The 14,988-nt window shown below is 40.5% G+C and overlaps 1 protein-coding gene across 11 annotated transcripts in view; it reads left to right on the top strand.

The window, feature by feature from the left end:
* Positions 1-14,988, top strand: part of LOC132103362 (regulating synaptic membrane exocytosis protein 2-like) — a 171,751-nt gene that overhangs the window by 108,145 nt on the left and 48,618 nt on the right. For 9 of the 11 annotated variants that reach the window (XM_059508415.1, XM_059508411.1, XM_059508409.1 and 6 more), the window contains 5 exons: positions 1,211-1,346; positions 7,700-7,765; positions 10,799-10,990; positions 12,529-12,638; positions 13,900-13,932. In XM_059508415.1, coding sequence (XP_059364398.1) covers positions 1,211-1,346; positions 7,700-7,765; positions 10,799-10,990; positions 12,529-12,638; positions 13,900-13,932 — 537 coding nt within the window. The remainder of the gene's footprint in view (positions 1-1,210; positions 1,347-7,699; positions 7,766-10,798; positions 10,991-12,528; positions 12,639-13,899; positions 13,933-14,988) is intronic. The other 2 variants (XM_059508413.1, XM_059508410.1) reach the window with 2 other exon arrangements.

Here is a 14,988-nt window from a genome sequence, read left to right as displayed (position 1 = left end):
TAGATGCAGTAGCTCTGTTCCAAATGCTAGTGAGCTGCTTGGTTAGTATTTTAGGCGACGCAAAAGTTGTTACAGAAGTTACACAAACGTTTGTGTAACTTTTTTATTAATTAATACTTTTGTTCTGCAAGGGTGCATAAGTTGATCAAAAGTGACAGTAAAGATTTTTAACATTGTGAATAATAAGAAACGTTTCTTAAGCAGGAAATCAGCAAATTAGAATGATTTCTGTGACACTAAAGACTGGAGTAATGATGCGAAAAATTCAGCTTTGCACCACAGTAATAAATTACATTTTAAAGTATATTCAAATACAAAATAGTTATTTTAAATTGTAATAATTTTTCAAAATTTTTTACTGTTTTTATGGTATTTTTGTTTAAATGTATGCAGCCTTTATAAGTATAGTAGACTTATTTCAAAAGCATTATGTATCATTTTATGGGTATAATTTTAAGGCATCAAAACTGTCTTTCATGAATATAAGAAATATTGTACTTATTTAATACTGAGAAAAAAGTTAGCAATTGACTATTTTATCCAAAGTTTGTGGTTGGTACATATTTAGTATATTTATTAGAGTATACACCTTTAACAACATCAAACTCTATTAGAACCAGTTGTAAGTTCTTAATAAAAAGTATATAATAAGCCATCGGAAAGATAGAAAATCCTTCCTCAAACTTAGTTTTGACACAATGTTCTGCCTTCGGTCTGTTTTAATGTGCGATACAGTCAGTTGAACATCAAGCTTTTGTAATCGTGCAAGGCACTGACCTTAGCATGGCCGCACTGAATGCTGGGTAATGAAATGCCATCAGGCTGAGTGGGTTGACGGCTCTTGCATGAGGAAAAAGTCATTATTCTGGTTTGGGCTGTGAAAGATGTTTTCTGATTTAATGGGAGTAAGTTAATTCATGCCTGGAACATATTGGCTTTAAAAAAATCACTTGTACAGCAATTTAAGAACCTGATATTATGAAAAATACACAGCAGCATACGAAATATCATGAAAAACTGTTAAATAGATGGTAGCTTAGCTTGAAGGACTTTATTTATTAAAGTCTATTTAAATTACTATCAGGAAACGTTTTAGCAGTTTTGCATTAATTGCTCAAAATGAAGTACAGTACATGTAGTAATAATCTTTGTTGCCACAGATGATTAGCGCACAGATATTCATTCATTCTTTCTCTTTTCTTTGTTCCAGACTTTAGAAACGGCAGGGACCTCCAGAGCTCCACCCTCTCTGTGCCGGAGCAGGTCTTATCGTCCAATCACTGCTCTCGGTCAGCCGACATCAACCGAGCGCGCTCACGGTCTCCCAGCATGCCCCCTACTCAGAGGTAAGACAGATCTCTCTTCTCCTGTCTTAACCTTTTCTCTTCATAGACATTTCATCCACAGTTTAAGGCTGTTGGTTTATCACTAACATTTGATTCAAGAACTCCACAACACAAGATCTAGTGTAACAACAGTTAGTGAGTGTCACTGAATCAGCAACGTTCTTTTGAGAGTTCCCTTTCAAGGGAACTTCGAACTGCGTCCTCTGAGGGGACACTATGGGGAACACCTCGTCGTGACCCGTGTCTGAAGCATACTTTGAAAAACGCCAACGTGTTGGCCGGCGACAGCCTCTGACGTCACTACCAGCGCGACTATAAATACGCGCCCGTAGGACCCGTCACTATCTTCTTCGTCTTCAGTTGACTGTTTTGTTTGAAGCGTGCATCTGAGAAACGACCAAAACGGTAAGAGCGATCTATTACTGTTTTCATCATGGCTTCCACTAGCAAGGCGTTTAGACAGTGTGTGCATCCGTGTCAGCGTTATCTGACACCCGATGACACACACACTCTTTGCGTCTCTTGTTTGGGCGAAGAGCACGCGCGCGATGTCCTTGAGGGGGCGGTCTGCGTGCACTGCGAGCGTTTCTCTCTGAGAAAGCTCCACTCTCGTTTGTCTCTCTTTTCGAGGAAAGAGGGACAGCCATCTGGATCCCGCGGCTCAGGTCCCACCATTGCCGAGGCAAGGAGGAGAATGAGCTCGTGGGGATCACAAATGGATCTCGCTGAGGAGTGTACAGAGGGACCTTCCCTTTCACACTCTCCGGCAGCGAACGAGAGCGAACTTCGGGAGGCAGATGTGGTATCATTAACCCATTCTGACACTGAAGTTAGTGCTCTGCTGGGTTCTACCCAGGAAGAGCAGGAGATGTCTGAGAGTGGTGAAGAAGCTGAGGCTGAGCCTTCTCAATCCTCCTGTCCCGAGTATGGGGAGCTGTTAGAGGTTATGGATCGCGCAACGGCAAAATTAGATTTGCCATGGAAGCTTGCCAGTAAGGTGGCGCCACGAGGTCTCCTCGCTGAGCGGTACTTGTCTGACCATAGCCCTCCAGCCCAGGTGAGCCTTCCATTCTTGCCTGACTTACATGCAAAAGTCGAAAAGGAATGGAAGAGGCCGTTTTCCCTCTCGCATCCACCGGTTTCAGCATACGAGCTATGCTAATATCGAGGGCTTGCATGAGAACGGCTATGAGAGGATGCCCCCTGTAGAAGAGAGGCTTGCTATCTCTCTGTGGGGCAAACGTCCTCTCGTAAATCTCCCGCTTTGCCATCTAAGCCCCTCCAAGATACATCCCGCTTAAATGGCAGGTCATACGCGGCAGCTGGTCAGGCTGTGGCTTCACTGCACACGATGGCGGTGCTCCAGGCCTACCAGGCTGACCTGCTGAAGGACCTGGATACAGGTGAGGGCCTTTCACCTGACCAGGTAGCCGAGCTGCGCCGCACCACAGACCTCTCTCTCCGAGCTACCAAGCAGGCCGCCTCCGCCATGGGCAGGTCTATGGCGGCCATGGTGGTGACGGAGAGAGACATCTGTGGGTGAACCTGGCTGACATCGGGAAGGAAGAAAGGGGGTTTCTTCTCGATGCTCCGGTCTCACCTTCTGAGCTTTTTGGTTACCTCCGTCGAGATGGTGGTCGGGAAGTTCAGGGAGGCAAGGGCGCGCTCAGCGGCCTTTAAATCCTTCATTCCACGAAGGTCCAGGTCCGAGCCCGAGCAACTCAGGGGTCCTGGCCCATCTCGATCTGAGGGTCGTAGAGGGGCGCAGAAGGCTAGTGTTGCGGCTCGCGCTCCTCCCCCGCCTAAGGGCAGGGGCAAGAGGAACCGCGGGTCACGGAGCAGTAAGCAGGGTCTGAGGGACGTGATTCGGACGAGGCAGCGTCCTCGCCCGGGTCAGAGCGGTAGGATGACCTAGTAGCTCCGGATGTTTTTAACCTCTGTTTTTAACCTCTGTTTTTTGTCCTCCCCTACCTAATTCCCCTGTAGCCACCAGCTTTCCACCTGATCGAGGTTTGGTGGACGGTCTGCTGGTGGTTATATGTCTACTAACAATCTCTGTGAGTTTCCTTTACAGTAGCTAGGTGGCCAAAGAATTGGCACAGCACTGCAGGGAATTCCATAGATGTCCGGCCAGGTCACCCTGAGGGGCTGCCTGGCCGCTTGGCACATCCGGGGAGGTGGTGGTTACGGCAAGAAGCTCTGTATTTACTGCCTCAGGTGATGCTCCCCTCGCCTAGAAAAGAGGGTTGGAGCTCACCGCTCCCGTGCGATCCAGCGCCTCTGCGATGCTTGGGAACCTCTCTGTACACACGCTTGCCTGTGTACTTTCTCAAAGCCACATAGTGGTCAGTGTGCACGTTAACGCTTTGCGCACTGTCTGAAATCCACGTAAAGTGGTAAGTGTGCACGCAAGACTCTGCGCACTTTCTGAAATCCACGTAAAGTGGTAAGTGTGCACGCAAGACTCTGCGCACTTTCTAAAATCCTGTATGGTAAGGGTTACGCGCTCCGCTTCGTTCCCTTTCTTGGGATGATTCGCCCCCGGTGTTCCTTGGGCTTCATCCAACCAGTGTGTATTTGTTATGCACCTCAAGCATCGCTTCCCTCAACATGAGGGGCTGGGTGGACTCCCACATATTGTGGTTATCAGGTGGTACGCTTCATCAGGCCTCCCTGATGGTGAGCTCCCACATATGGTGGTGGCCAGGTAGTAGGCCTCACCAGGCCTCCCTGGAGATTTGGCTCCCACATACTGTGCGTCTCCACTAAATAGCATATTGTGGTCCTTTCAGATAGTAGGCTTCACCAGGTCTCTCTGAAGGCGAGCTCCCACATACTGTGGTTGTCAGGTAGTAGGCCTCACCAGGCCTCCCTGGAGATTTAGCTCCCACATACTATGCGTTTCCACGGGGTAGCATATTGTGGTTTTTTCAGATAGTAGGCTTCATCAGGTCTCTCTGAAGATGAGCTCCCACTTACTGTGGTTGCCAGGTAGTAGGCCTCACCAGACCTCCTTGGAGATTTAGCTCCCACATACTGTGCGTCTCCTCTCTATAGCATATTGTGGTTTTCAGATAGTAGGCTTCACCAGGTCTCTCTGAAGGTGAGCTCCCACGTTCGGTGGTCGCCAGGTAGTAGGCCTCACCAGGCCTACCTGGAGATTTAGCTCCCACATACTGTGCGTCTCCTCTATATAGCATATTGTGGTTTTCAGATAGTAGGCTTCACCAGGTCTCTCTGAAGGTGAGCTCCCACGTTCGGTGGTCGCCAGGTAGTAGGCCTCACCAAGCCTCCCTGGAGATTTAGCTCCCACATACTATGCGTATCCACGGAATAGCATGTTGTGGCTTTTTCAGATAGTAGGCTTCACCAGGTCTCTCTGAAGACGAGCTCCCACATACTGTGGCTGCCAGGTAGTAGGCCTCACCAGGCCTCCCTGGAGATTTAGCTCCCACAGGCTATGCGTTTCCACGGAATAGCATATTGTGGTTTTTTCAGATAGTAGGCTTCACCAGGTCTCTCTGAAGACGAGCTCCCACATACTGTGGTTGCCAGGTAGTAGGCCTCACCAGGCCTCCCTTGAGATTTAGCTCCCACATACTATGCGTCTCCTCTCTATAGCATATTGTGGTTTTCAGATAGTAGGCTTCATCAGGTCTCTCTGAAGACGAGCTCCCACATACTGTGGTTGCCAGGTAGTAGGCCTCACCAGGCCTCCCTGGAGATTTAGCTCCCACATATTGTGTGTTCCACTAAATAGCACATTGTGGTTTTCAGATAGTAGGCTTCATCAGGTCTCTCTGAAGACGAGCTCCCACATACTGTGGTTGCCAGGTAGTAGGCCTCACCAGGCCTCCCTGGAGATTTAGCTCCCACATACTGTGCGCTTCCTAAAAAAACGAGCTCCCACGATTTGTGGTTGTCAGGTAGTAGGCCTCACCAGGCCTCCCAGGAGTCGAGTTCCATATTGCTTTCAGTTTCCACTGAGGTGGTTATCTGGTAACAGATAGTAGGCCTCTCTAGGCCTCTCTGTAGGTGAACTCCCACATATTGTGATTATCAGGTAGCAGGCTTCACAGGCCTCTCTGAATGTGAGCTACCACATACTGTGGTTGTCAGGTAACCTTTCAGTACACACGCTTGCCTGTGTACTTTCTCGAATCCACATGGTGGTCAGTGTGCACGTTAACGCTTTGCGCACTGTCTGAAATCCACGTAAAGTGGTAAGTGTGCACGCAAGTCTCTGCGCACTTTCTGTAATCCACGTAAAGTGGTAAGTGTGCACGCAAGACTCTGCGCACTTTCTAAAATCCTGTATGGTAAGGGTTACGCGCTCCTCTTCGTTCCCTTTCTTGGGATGATTCGCCCCGGTGTTCCTTGGGCTTCATCCAACCGGTGTGTACTTATTGTACACCCCAAGCCCCCTCAACTTGGAGGGGCTGTGTGGGCATTTCTCGGGTAGTTCAGCAGCGCTCCCCTTTTCTGAAAGGGTCACCTATGAGCATGCTGCTCGGAGCTCGGAGTCTTCCTCTCTTGGGAGACTGATTACCGGTTCTTCAGAGCGCTCCAGTACCACATACTGTTTGAGACGCTCTGTGAGAGCAGGCATCCTGCTGAGGCAGGGGCTGAGGCCTCCAATTGCTCTGCTCCCAGGCCATTCTTCTACGAGCTGCTCTGACAGAGTTCCACGAGAACCCCTCCTTAGAACAGTATTTTTAAATCCATGTTATGGTAAGTGTGCACGGGAGTCTTTGCGCACTTTCTGAAATCCACATTGTGGTAAGTTCGCACGCTAGTCTCTGCATTCTTTCTAAAATCCCTAGATGGTAAGGGCTTCACACTGCTGCTTCGTGCCCTTTCTTGAGTTGGTTTAAGCCCCGTTCATCTTGGGCACCACTCCACCTAGGTATCCTCGGATACCTATCTAGAACAGGGCGCCGCTACTAGAGTGCTGTGGGGACAGCCCTTTCGGCAGGTTTTTGCGAAAGCTAGCAGTAGCCCCTGTGTGACAGGCAAAGACTTGGTTGAGGGTAAAGCGGCAGAGTTGGTACTTAGTGTTTGCTATGATTCTGGTCTGCACTCCCCTCAGCATGGCGGCGTGGGTATACTGTTCCCCATAGTGTCCCCTCAGAGGACGCAGTTCGAAGTTCCCTTGAAAGGGAACGTCTCAGGTTACGAATGTAACCATGGTTCCCTGAGAGGGAACGAGACACTGCGTCCTCTAGCTCCCTGCCATGCTTCGGACGCAAGCTTCACGAAGAAGATAGTGACGGGTCCTACGGGCGCGTATTTATAGTCGCGCTGGTAGTGACGTCAGAGGCTGTCGCCGGCCAACACGTTGGCGTTTTTCAAAGTATGCTTCAGACACGGGTCACGACGAGGTGTTCCCCATAGTGTCCCCTCAGAGGACGCAGTGTCTCGTTCCCTCTCAGGGAACCATGGTTACATTCGTAACCTGAGACGTTTTTATTTATGTTTTATAAATATTTATTTATTTATTTATTTATTTTAAGTAAGCCAGCATTGGCCTTACAAGTTTGAAGTTTGTTGAAAGACAAGATTGTTTGTTTGTTTTATATTATAAAATTATAATATTTGTTTATTTATATTATTTTTATTTATTGTTGTTATTATTATTATTATTGATAAATTTGTTTTATTTATTTATTTATTGTTAAAAGTTATTTAGGACTTCCTAATAAGAAAACGTTGGAATAAAATAGAACCAAATTTTTGCTTTAAAGGTTTTATTTTGCAGCAGTTTTTCATCCTGAAGTGCACTTATGGCATTTATTTACATTTGATTTATTTTTATTGTTATAAATATAGCAATGTTATGTATTTATTGTTTGTTTGTTGTTATTACTAATGTAATTGATTTATTTTGTATTTATTGTTGTTTTTATTATTGCTATAGTAAATGTATTTATTGTGATTAAGTTATTAAGTGTTTCTTAACAGGTTAATAAGCAAGCACGCACTGGAATAAAAACCGATCTAGATTTTTGCTTTAATGGGCTATATTTTGTAGCAGTTTTTCATCCTGAAGGGCATTTATATGTTATTTATTTATTTATTTATTTATTTAATTGTTTGAATTAAGTGCAAGGAAATCTTATTTTCTAGAGCAACTTTAATGGCATGATCAGAACAGTGTTTAAAAAAAATATTTGTTCTTGATACAGTTAGATGTGTGAGTGTTGGTGTCATTGAACAGTAACCACATTTCTTCCACATGAAGTTTGGGTTCATGCCATCATCATCAGTTTCAATGAAAACATGATCCTCTCTCTTCCCTCAAATCTTTTCATCTCTTCTGAAAATCCATATAAATCCTCTCCATCTGCCTGCAGTCATTTTCTCACCTTACCTCGAACCCGACACAGTCAGCCTCATGACAGTCAGCTGGAGGAACTCAGGTAGAGCCATTTCTGCCTGTGTCTGTCCCCATTAACCTCCCGGCTAAGAGCCTCTACTAACACTTCAGTGTTTCTCACTTCCTCTGAGCTTCAAATCCAGGCTTTCTGGTTAATGTAGTGTAGTTGAAAACCTGTATTCATGAGGGTCTCTGACATTGAGAAACTTGAATTTTCACAACCTCATGCCTGACACTGACTGCATCCTGTAGAATAACTGCATAATACAAGATTTCTCTAAAGGTGCACTTTTTGTGTACTTTATGAACAGCACTCTTCACAGGTGACTCAACCCATGATTTATTTTAATATTTAGAATTTAAATTCTTTGTTTTTGATCCAAAGAAAAATAATTTCAGTATTGAATGGATTATATTAGTAATCAAAAATAAATGGCTATATCTTAAAGCACAAAAATAAGCAAAATATTTATTTCATACATACATTTTCCTAAAGCTTCTGAAGTATTTAAATTATAAAAGTCAAAAAATAAATGTATTATTATTTTCTTAATTAACATCCCATTCATGTTAACTATGTTAATGTTTTTATTTGAATTGTTACTTTTAATTATTAAATCAATTTTAATTGTACATTTTTAAAAAACTATTTTTCTAGATTTATTTCATCATATTCAATGAGCTGTAATACAGAAAGTGTGAACTTTTTAATATGTATATTAATATTGATGTTGTGCACATGAATTCAACAGGTCACCAGTGGCTCAATGTCAACATGAGGTTGAATGAACCAAAAACTAGGAAAGACATGGTGTAAAGATAAACAAAGAAAACTAGCTCAAACAGCAGCACACATACTTCCTCATCCCTCTGTCCTAATGTACACTGTCCCTGCAAATGTATATATTTCCGCCAAAATAGTTGGAAAATATATACATCATTAAACCTAACATGCTTTTATCTTTGTAAGAATAGTGAGCTACTGTATGCCTTTAATTCATTTCTAAAGCATCGTTGTCATTTTCTCATAAGATCATCATAAAGAATATGAGCACTCATTTTTACAGCTAGTTCAGGTTTTGTTTTAATAAACTGTGAGAGAGGATGTAAACCAGACATAAATACAGTACTTCACTACCTTGCGCTTATTAATGGTCATAGTGTTTTGTATGAAAAGTTGTCCAGCATATGTTATTCACTAGTAATGTACACTAATCTGATGGGTTTTTCTAATGTACATTTATAGAACATTTTAACAAAGTTATGTTGTGTGATTAAAGGTATATAGATTTAAAATGTACATTTTCGATCCCATAACTTGCTCACCAATGGTTCAGTGAATGGGTGCCGTCAAACCAAACAGCTGATAAAAAACACATTTACTGGTGAGCAAGTGATCTAAAGAAGCAAGAAACAAACTACTTCTTGGGTGGACTGAGAGTGAATTTTTATTTTTGTGAGAATTATTCCTTTAAACACTGACAAAGTTGATGCACACTTTTGGGGTTTATGAGACAGTTCCAAATATCTGCGTCTTTTTGGCAGCCGTGGCGGCAGTGTGTGTTCCCTCAATCAGCGGATGGTGGTCAGGTTACCACGTCCCACTAGGATGGCCCATCATAGAGGGTACAGTGACATGGAGGGGTACCGGTGCTGCAGTCTATTTGGGTCAGCTATTTATGGCCTGTCTAAAATGTCAACAGCCTTTTTGTTTCAGGATGAAGACATTATATGGGATGATATCCAACACAGAGAGCATCCCTGCTGCACTGTCATGAGCTGGGCCAATTTCACTACCGAACAACCCCACAGCTATACTGTAGCAACGTCTTCATCTTGACTTATGTTTTTGCTTAACAAAACATGACAAGAATTGCTAAATTTTTAAGATAATAAAGATGTTTATGCCCAAATCAAGAAACATTTTGTCCTGAAACATGAAAAACAGTGAAGATATATTATGGTATATTTAAATATTTGATAAAATATATTATAACTAAAGTTTCCCAGCTGAATTTAGCTGTTATTCATTGAACTTAGGAGGTACGCAAATAGTTTCAGCAGGGTTTAAATTGTTGTAATGCTAATAATATGGTTCAATTAAAATAAAAGTGCTTGTCATGTCTTAAACCCATTCCCTGATCTTTCCTTTAGGGATCCTAAGGAGTTGTTTAAATTGTTATTATTATTCTTTTTTACTACACAGTGTCACTTTATTTATCTCAGTAATTATTAATACATCTGTTTTCTGATGCTGGACTACTTTTGGTACACTACACATATCTCTGTGTTGTCTTGTGCATTTTTGTGTGTAGTTATACTGTGGTGTATACTTTTAACAGTGTTGCTTCCAGAAGTACTTTTCCCATTCATTTTCTCCATGGGGATGTTTTTTTTTCTTCATCAATTATCAATAATTGATAAGAAGGTCTGATACTTGAGATGCTTATTGAAATATTAAGTCTTGTTTTCTGTGAAACTGAACACAATTAATTTTAGTTTATGCAAATTTTCACTTCTTTTGATCAGTTTCTCACCAAACAAGAATTTGTCGTTCTTTTTTTCTTCATAAAACATCCAGAAACCACAATCTATCCCTGAACATCTTTTTCTCTCTGAATAAAATGGATGGGATTTTTCCTTCTGTAAAAATGCGGGAATAATCTGAGAGTAATCATTTCCTTCCACAGTTTTAATAATAATTTGTTTATTCGTTTCATCTGTTTCTTGTTTATTTGTATGCTTCTGAGATTTGAGTTATGTAGAATTTGTGATTTTGCAATGCATTGTCATAATCTGAACGTAATCTGAAACATAATCTGAGGCTGTTAATGTATCTTTCATTCTTATAAAATAAGTCAATTAAAGTATGTCACTGTACAGAAGAGCTGGGTTATCATTTAGACATTGGTTGCTTCCAAGTGCCAAAGATGAGACAGCTTTACCACGACCTGTTAGAGTCTCACAATACTTTTTCAAGAATGCCATGCAGTGGTTCTGAGACTCCGGCAGCCTGACCCAACCGACCTCACCCACACTAAACATCGCCCTGTTTCCCACAATCACATTTTTCCAGGAACTACGGCGCTCCGGACAGACACGAGTATCACCACAGGTCCCGTTCTGCAGACCAGCGGTCCGTGCTGGAGCGGCCCATGTACAGTCGCTCTCGCTCCACAGAGCGGCCGCCCGATAGACCCCACATGAGATCATCGATGCCCTCCCTGCAGTCAGGACACTCCACTCCACCCTCCCCTGCCTTACTGAGGTGACCCAGATCAAAGCAGCCGCTCACCCCACAAAACAGCGCTGACTAATCAAACAAAACATCCTTCATGTGCTAACAAAGATCCCCTGCATCCAGTCAACCAACCCTTTGATTTTTTTTGTCTCCTGTGCAGCAGTGCTGTTATATCTGCTCCATCTCATATCTGTAGATGCATCAGATAATGTTCATTTCTTTTTAATGATTTGTTTTGTAGCAAATCACACCAGTTATATTTTCAGTGAGTGGTGTGAAATCTCAGTTGGTTGTTATCCCTGTGTGATATTTAACTCATTAGTTTTTTCCCATGTTTGGTTCTTTTTGTCTTGAATCCTAATATGTGTGTTTGTTTGTTTTTTGGTGATGGCGGAGAATAACGCACACTTCTCTTGCTGTGGAAGACTCACTTTCATGTGCCAAAGCATCAAGCATTTTGTTAAATGTAGTAAATGTACACACTACTGAATATTTGAGCATATAAACTAAATATGTTTGGAATAAAATGGCAGACTAGTTTGACTATTTTAATAGTTAATAAATTAATAATTTTATTTAGCAAGGATGCATTAAATTGATCTAAAATATACTGTATGTCTTATCACATAAAAAAGATGCTGTCCTTTTGAATTTCTTATTCATCAATAATCCTGAAAAAGAAAATGTATCAAAATATTAAGTAGCATAACTTTTTTAATAAGAAATGCTCCTTAAGCACCAAATTAACATTACAAAGACACTGAAGACTGGAGTAATGATGCTGAAAATTCAGTTTTCATCACAGGAATAAATGACTTTTTAAAATGTGTTCAAATAGAAAATGTTTCAACATTTTACATTGTAATGATAATTCACAATATTTTACTGTATTTTGGATCAAAATACATGCAGCCTTGGTGGGAATTAGAGACTAATAATAATAAAAAAAACTTACCTACCCCAAATGTTTGAATGGCAGTGTAAATCTTATTATTAATAAGTTATATATTATTATACTGCATATCTTATAATTTAATTATAATTTAAGGCTATAGAAGTTGACACGATGATTGAAACAGACAAACAAACAGACATCTATAATATATTTACCATATATATGTAGTACTACCTTCGTGATTATACAAATAATTTTGTTTTACTTAACAAAATGCTGATGGGAAACCATGATGTTTGTTTTATTATTGGTATTTTAATCCTCAGCATCATTCCAATTGATATGCATGGTTTTACAGCATATGTATGTGTGAAATATCATATATATGACTGACTAATTAACTCTTTTTCAGCCCATGCTTTTTAACTGTTAGTTTCCCTGTTTTTAAAATGTATAGTTACAGAAGGTATATCAGCTTCGTATTCATTTGCTTTTTCTTCATAGAGCAACTCTGAAATCTTGTCATGGCTTTATGTTTAATGTCCTATTATAATACTCTGTTTTAATTGGCAGTTTCTTGTTAATGTTCAGGGTAATGCCTTGTGCTATAGCATTATAGCATTACATGCACATAACAACGATAATGATGGTGATTATTTCTTTCTACCAGGGCGCATCCTCGTGGTGGGTCGGTTCAGACCAGCCCCACCGGGACCCCCGTGAACAGCAGGAGAGGACGACAGCTCCCACAACTGCCTCCAAAAGGGACACTGGATAGAAGTAAGTCTGCATTTCTGTGCAACTTCTTTTTGTCTTCATGTTGGCTCTTGCTCATGCGGAGATGTTTATTTGAGAGATGGGACTGCAGAATGACTGACTCTGCAAAAGTTGTGGTTTGGTATAGATGCAGTCGGCAATCCATAAAAAACTCTGTTACAGTAGTTATCTGTTCTTTTTTTATTGCTGACATGACAAATTGGACTTTAATTGATGCGACATTTTTACAACTTTTACACAAAGGTACAGTTGTTAGCATTAGTTAACTACGTTAGTTAACATGAAATAATGAAAAATACTTCCAAAGCATCTTAGTTAAGCGCCTCTGGAGCAACTAGGGGTTAAGTGTCTTGCTCAGGGACACATTGGTGTCTCACAGTGGATTCGAACCCGGGTCTCTCACACCAAAGACATGTGTCTTATCCACTGCGCTAACACCACCCATTTATATCTTTTAAGATTATTTAATGGACCTGAGCTAACATGAACTTACGACAGTTGTATCTTTTATGAACTAAGATTAATACTTTAAAACTTTAAGAAATGGTCTGTTACTGTTAGTTAATCAATTAACTAACCATAAGGACCTTATTGTAAAGTGTTACCTATAAAAATGATGCTAAAATATTATTTTGTCAACAGTTTTTGCAACTAGTTACAAAATAAACAAATAAAAATCAAATAACATACAATAAATATGAAATTTAAAAGTATAATTTGAAGTATAATAAAAAAGTTAATTACTCCAGTAATCTCTCTGTTCATGTACTGTACAACTTCAACAGACATGAACTTAAAGCCCCAGAAATAATACATTAATTTAATTTTGATAAATTTTTTTGCAGGGAAAAAATACAATTTTGTGAGTTTCTTTCTAAAAATAGAAAAAACAAATTTGGAATAATTGTTGTCTACATTTAAAATAATGGGTAACTATGGTAACAGTGTTTGTTTTCCCCCCATGGGTGGGCGGAGCCTCTGTGTCAAGTAGAAGACAACAAAGCTTGTCATTGAAGTAAATAAACCAAACTAAAAAAAGTGTCTTTAGTGTAAATTGTTGTCATTTTATAGGGATCTTTATCCACTGTCACAACACTGCACTGTTTACCCCATTACACCATTGGCTGAATATGACACAGTTTGTGCACCAGTCACTTCCTGTTGTTATATTTGAGTGCGGGCGACACACATGATCATGTTAAATGACATGTGTGGTTTAGTTGCATGTGCGCTCTGATGTTTCCTTCTTTCATTCCTCTCTCAGAAGATGGAGGTGAAGAACTTGAGCCTTCTCCAGGTGTGTAACACATCTGTGAAGGTTTAATCTGTCAGAAAGAGCTTCTGATTGAATTGAACCTTTCTGCAATGGTCTTGAGCTGATGTTTCCTCTTTAGACGGGTCTAGAATTAGATCATAGACCTTTTTGGAAGTCAGATTTGCTGATTTCCCTCTTTATTTCGGACCGTCAGAGCTTTCTCTGAGAGGTTATGAAGCCAGGTCCATTGCAAACTCTGTTTATATGTGAATGTAGACAAGTAGCTTTTGGTTTTTCCTTTGTCTTCCTGTAACAGTGATTGTGAAATGTTGTGATAAAAGATTTTCCAAAGTTATTTTTGTTTTCCTAGTGACCTTTTGTGTTGTTTTAGAAGCAGTCACAGAGACTTCTGTCTTGCAATCATTGGTTGATTTTACAGATGTGCTTTTCCATTTTGCAAGCAATGTTTTGCATTATTGCTCAAATGGTGTTATGCTACATTTTATTCATATGGCATAAGTATAATTTTTCTCTCTGATTCTTTCGGAGAAATACAAAAAGATGCAGATAAGACCATCTTTGACATGCAGTAGGAGTATGGAGCAATAAAATGAATGTGGGTAGTGTAGACAGTTTGAAACTTTTAAAAAGTTTAGAGGAGAAACATGTTAGAACGTTTTTTTTTTTCTTTTCAGAAAAAAAAATCTAAGAATAATTAATTTTCTGTTTATTTTTATAGTTTATTTTTTATTTCAAAAAGGAATGTCAAATGCCACAGGAACACATTTCTTATTGATATAAATGTCAAAAACTGTGCAGCCTATTATTTTTGTGGAAACTGTGATTCAATTTTTCAAGAGAACATTTATTTGAAATATAAATATTTGGAACATTATCTTTACTCCCGCTTATCAATTTAATGCAGCATTCATGAATAGAAGTATAGATTTCTTAAAATAAATCAAATAAAATTACTTTGACTTCATCTGAGTTATATATGAACTTACCCCAAACGGTACTGTGTATCATGATACCTGGGTTCTGGTTTGTGGGCAGTACACACATAACTTCAGGTTTACATCAGGTTTAGGAATATTA

The sequence above is a fragment of the Carassius carassius genome, chromosome 24, assembly GCF_963082965.1.
Source record: "Carassius carassius chromosome 24, fCarCar2.1, whole genome shotgun sequence".
NCBI lineage: Eukaryota > Metazoa > Chordata > Actinopteri > Cypriniformes > Cyprinidae > Carassius > Carassius carassius.
The sequence above is the reverse complement of the archived record's forward strand: the minus strand, read 5'-3'. Positions and strand labels throughout refer to the sequence as shown.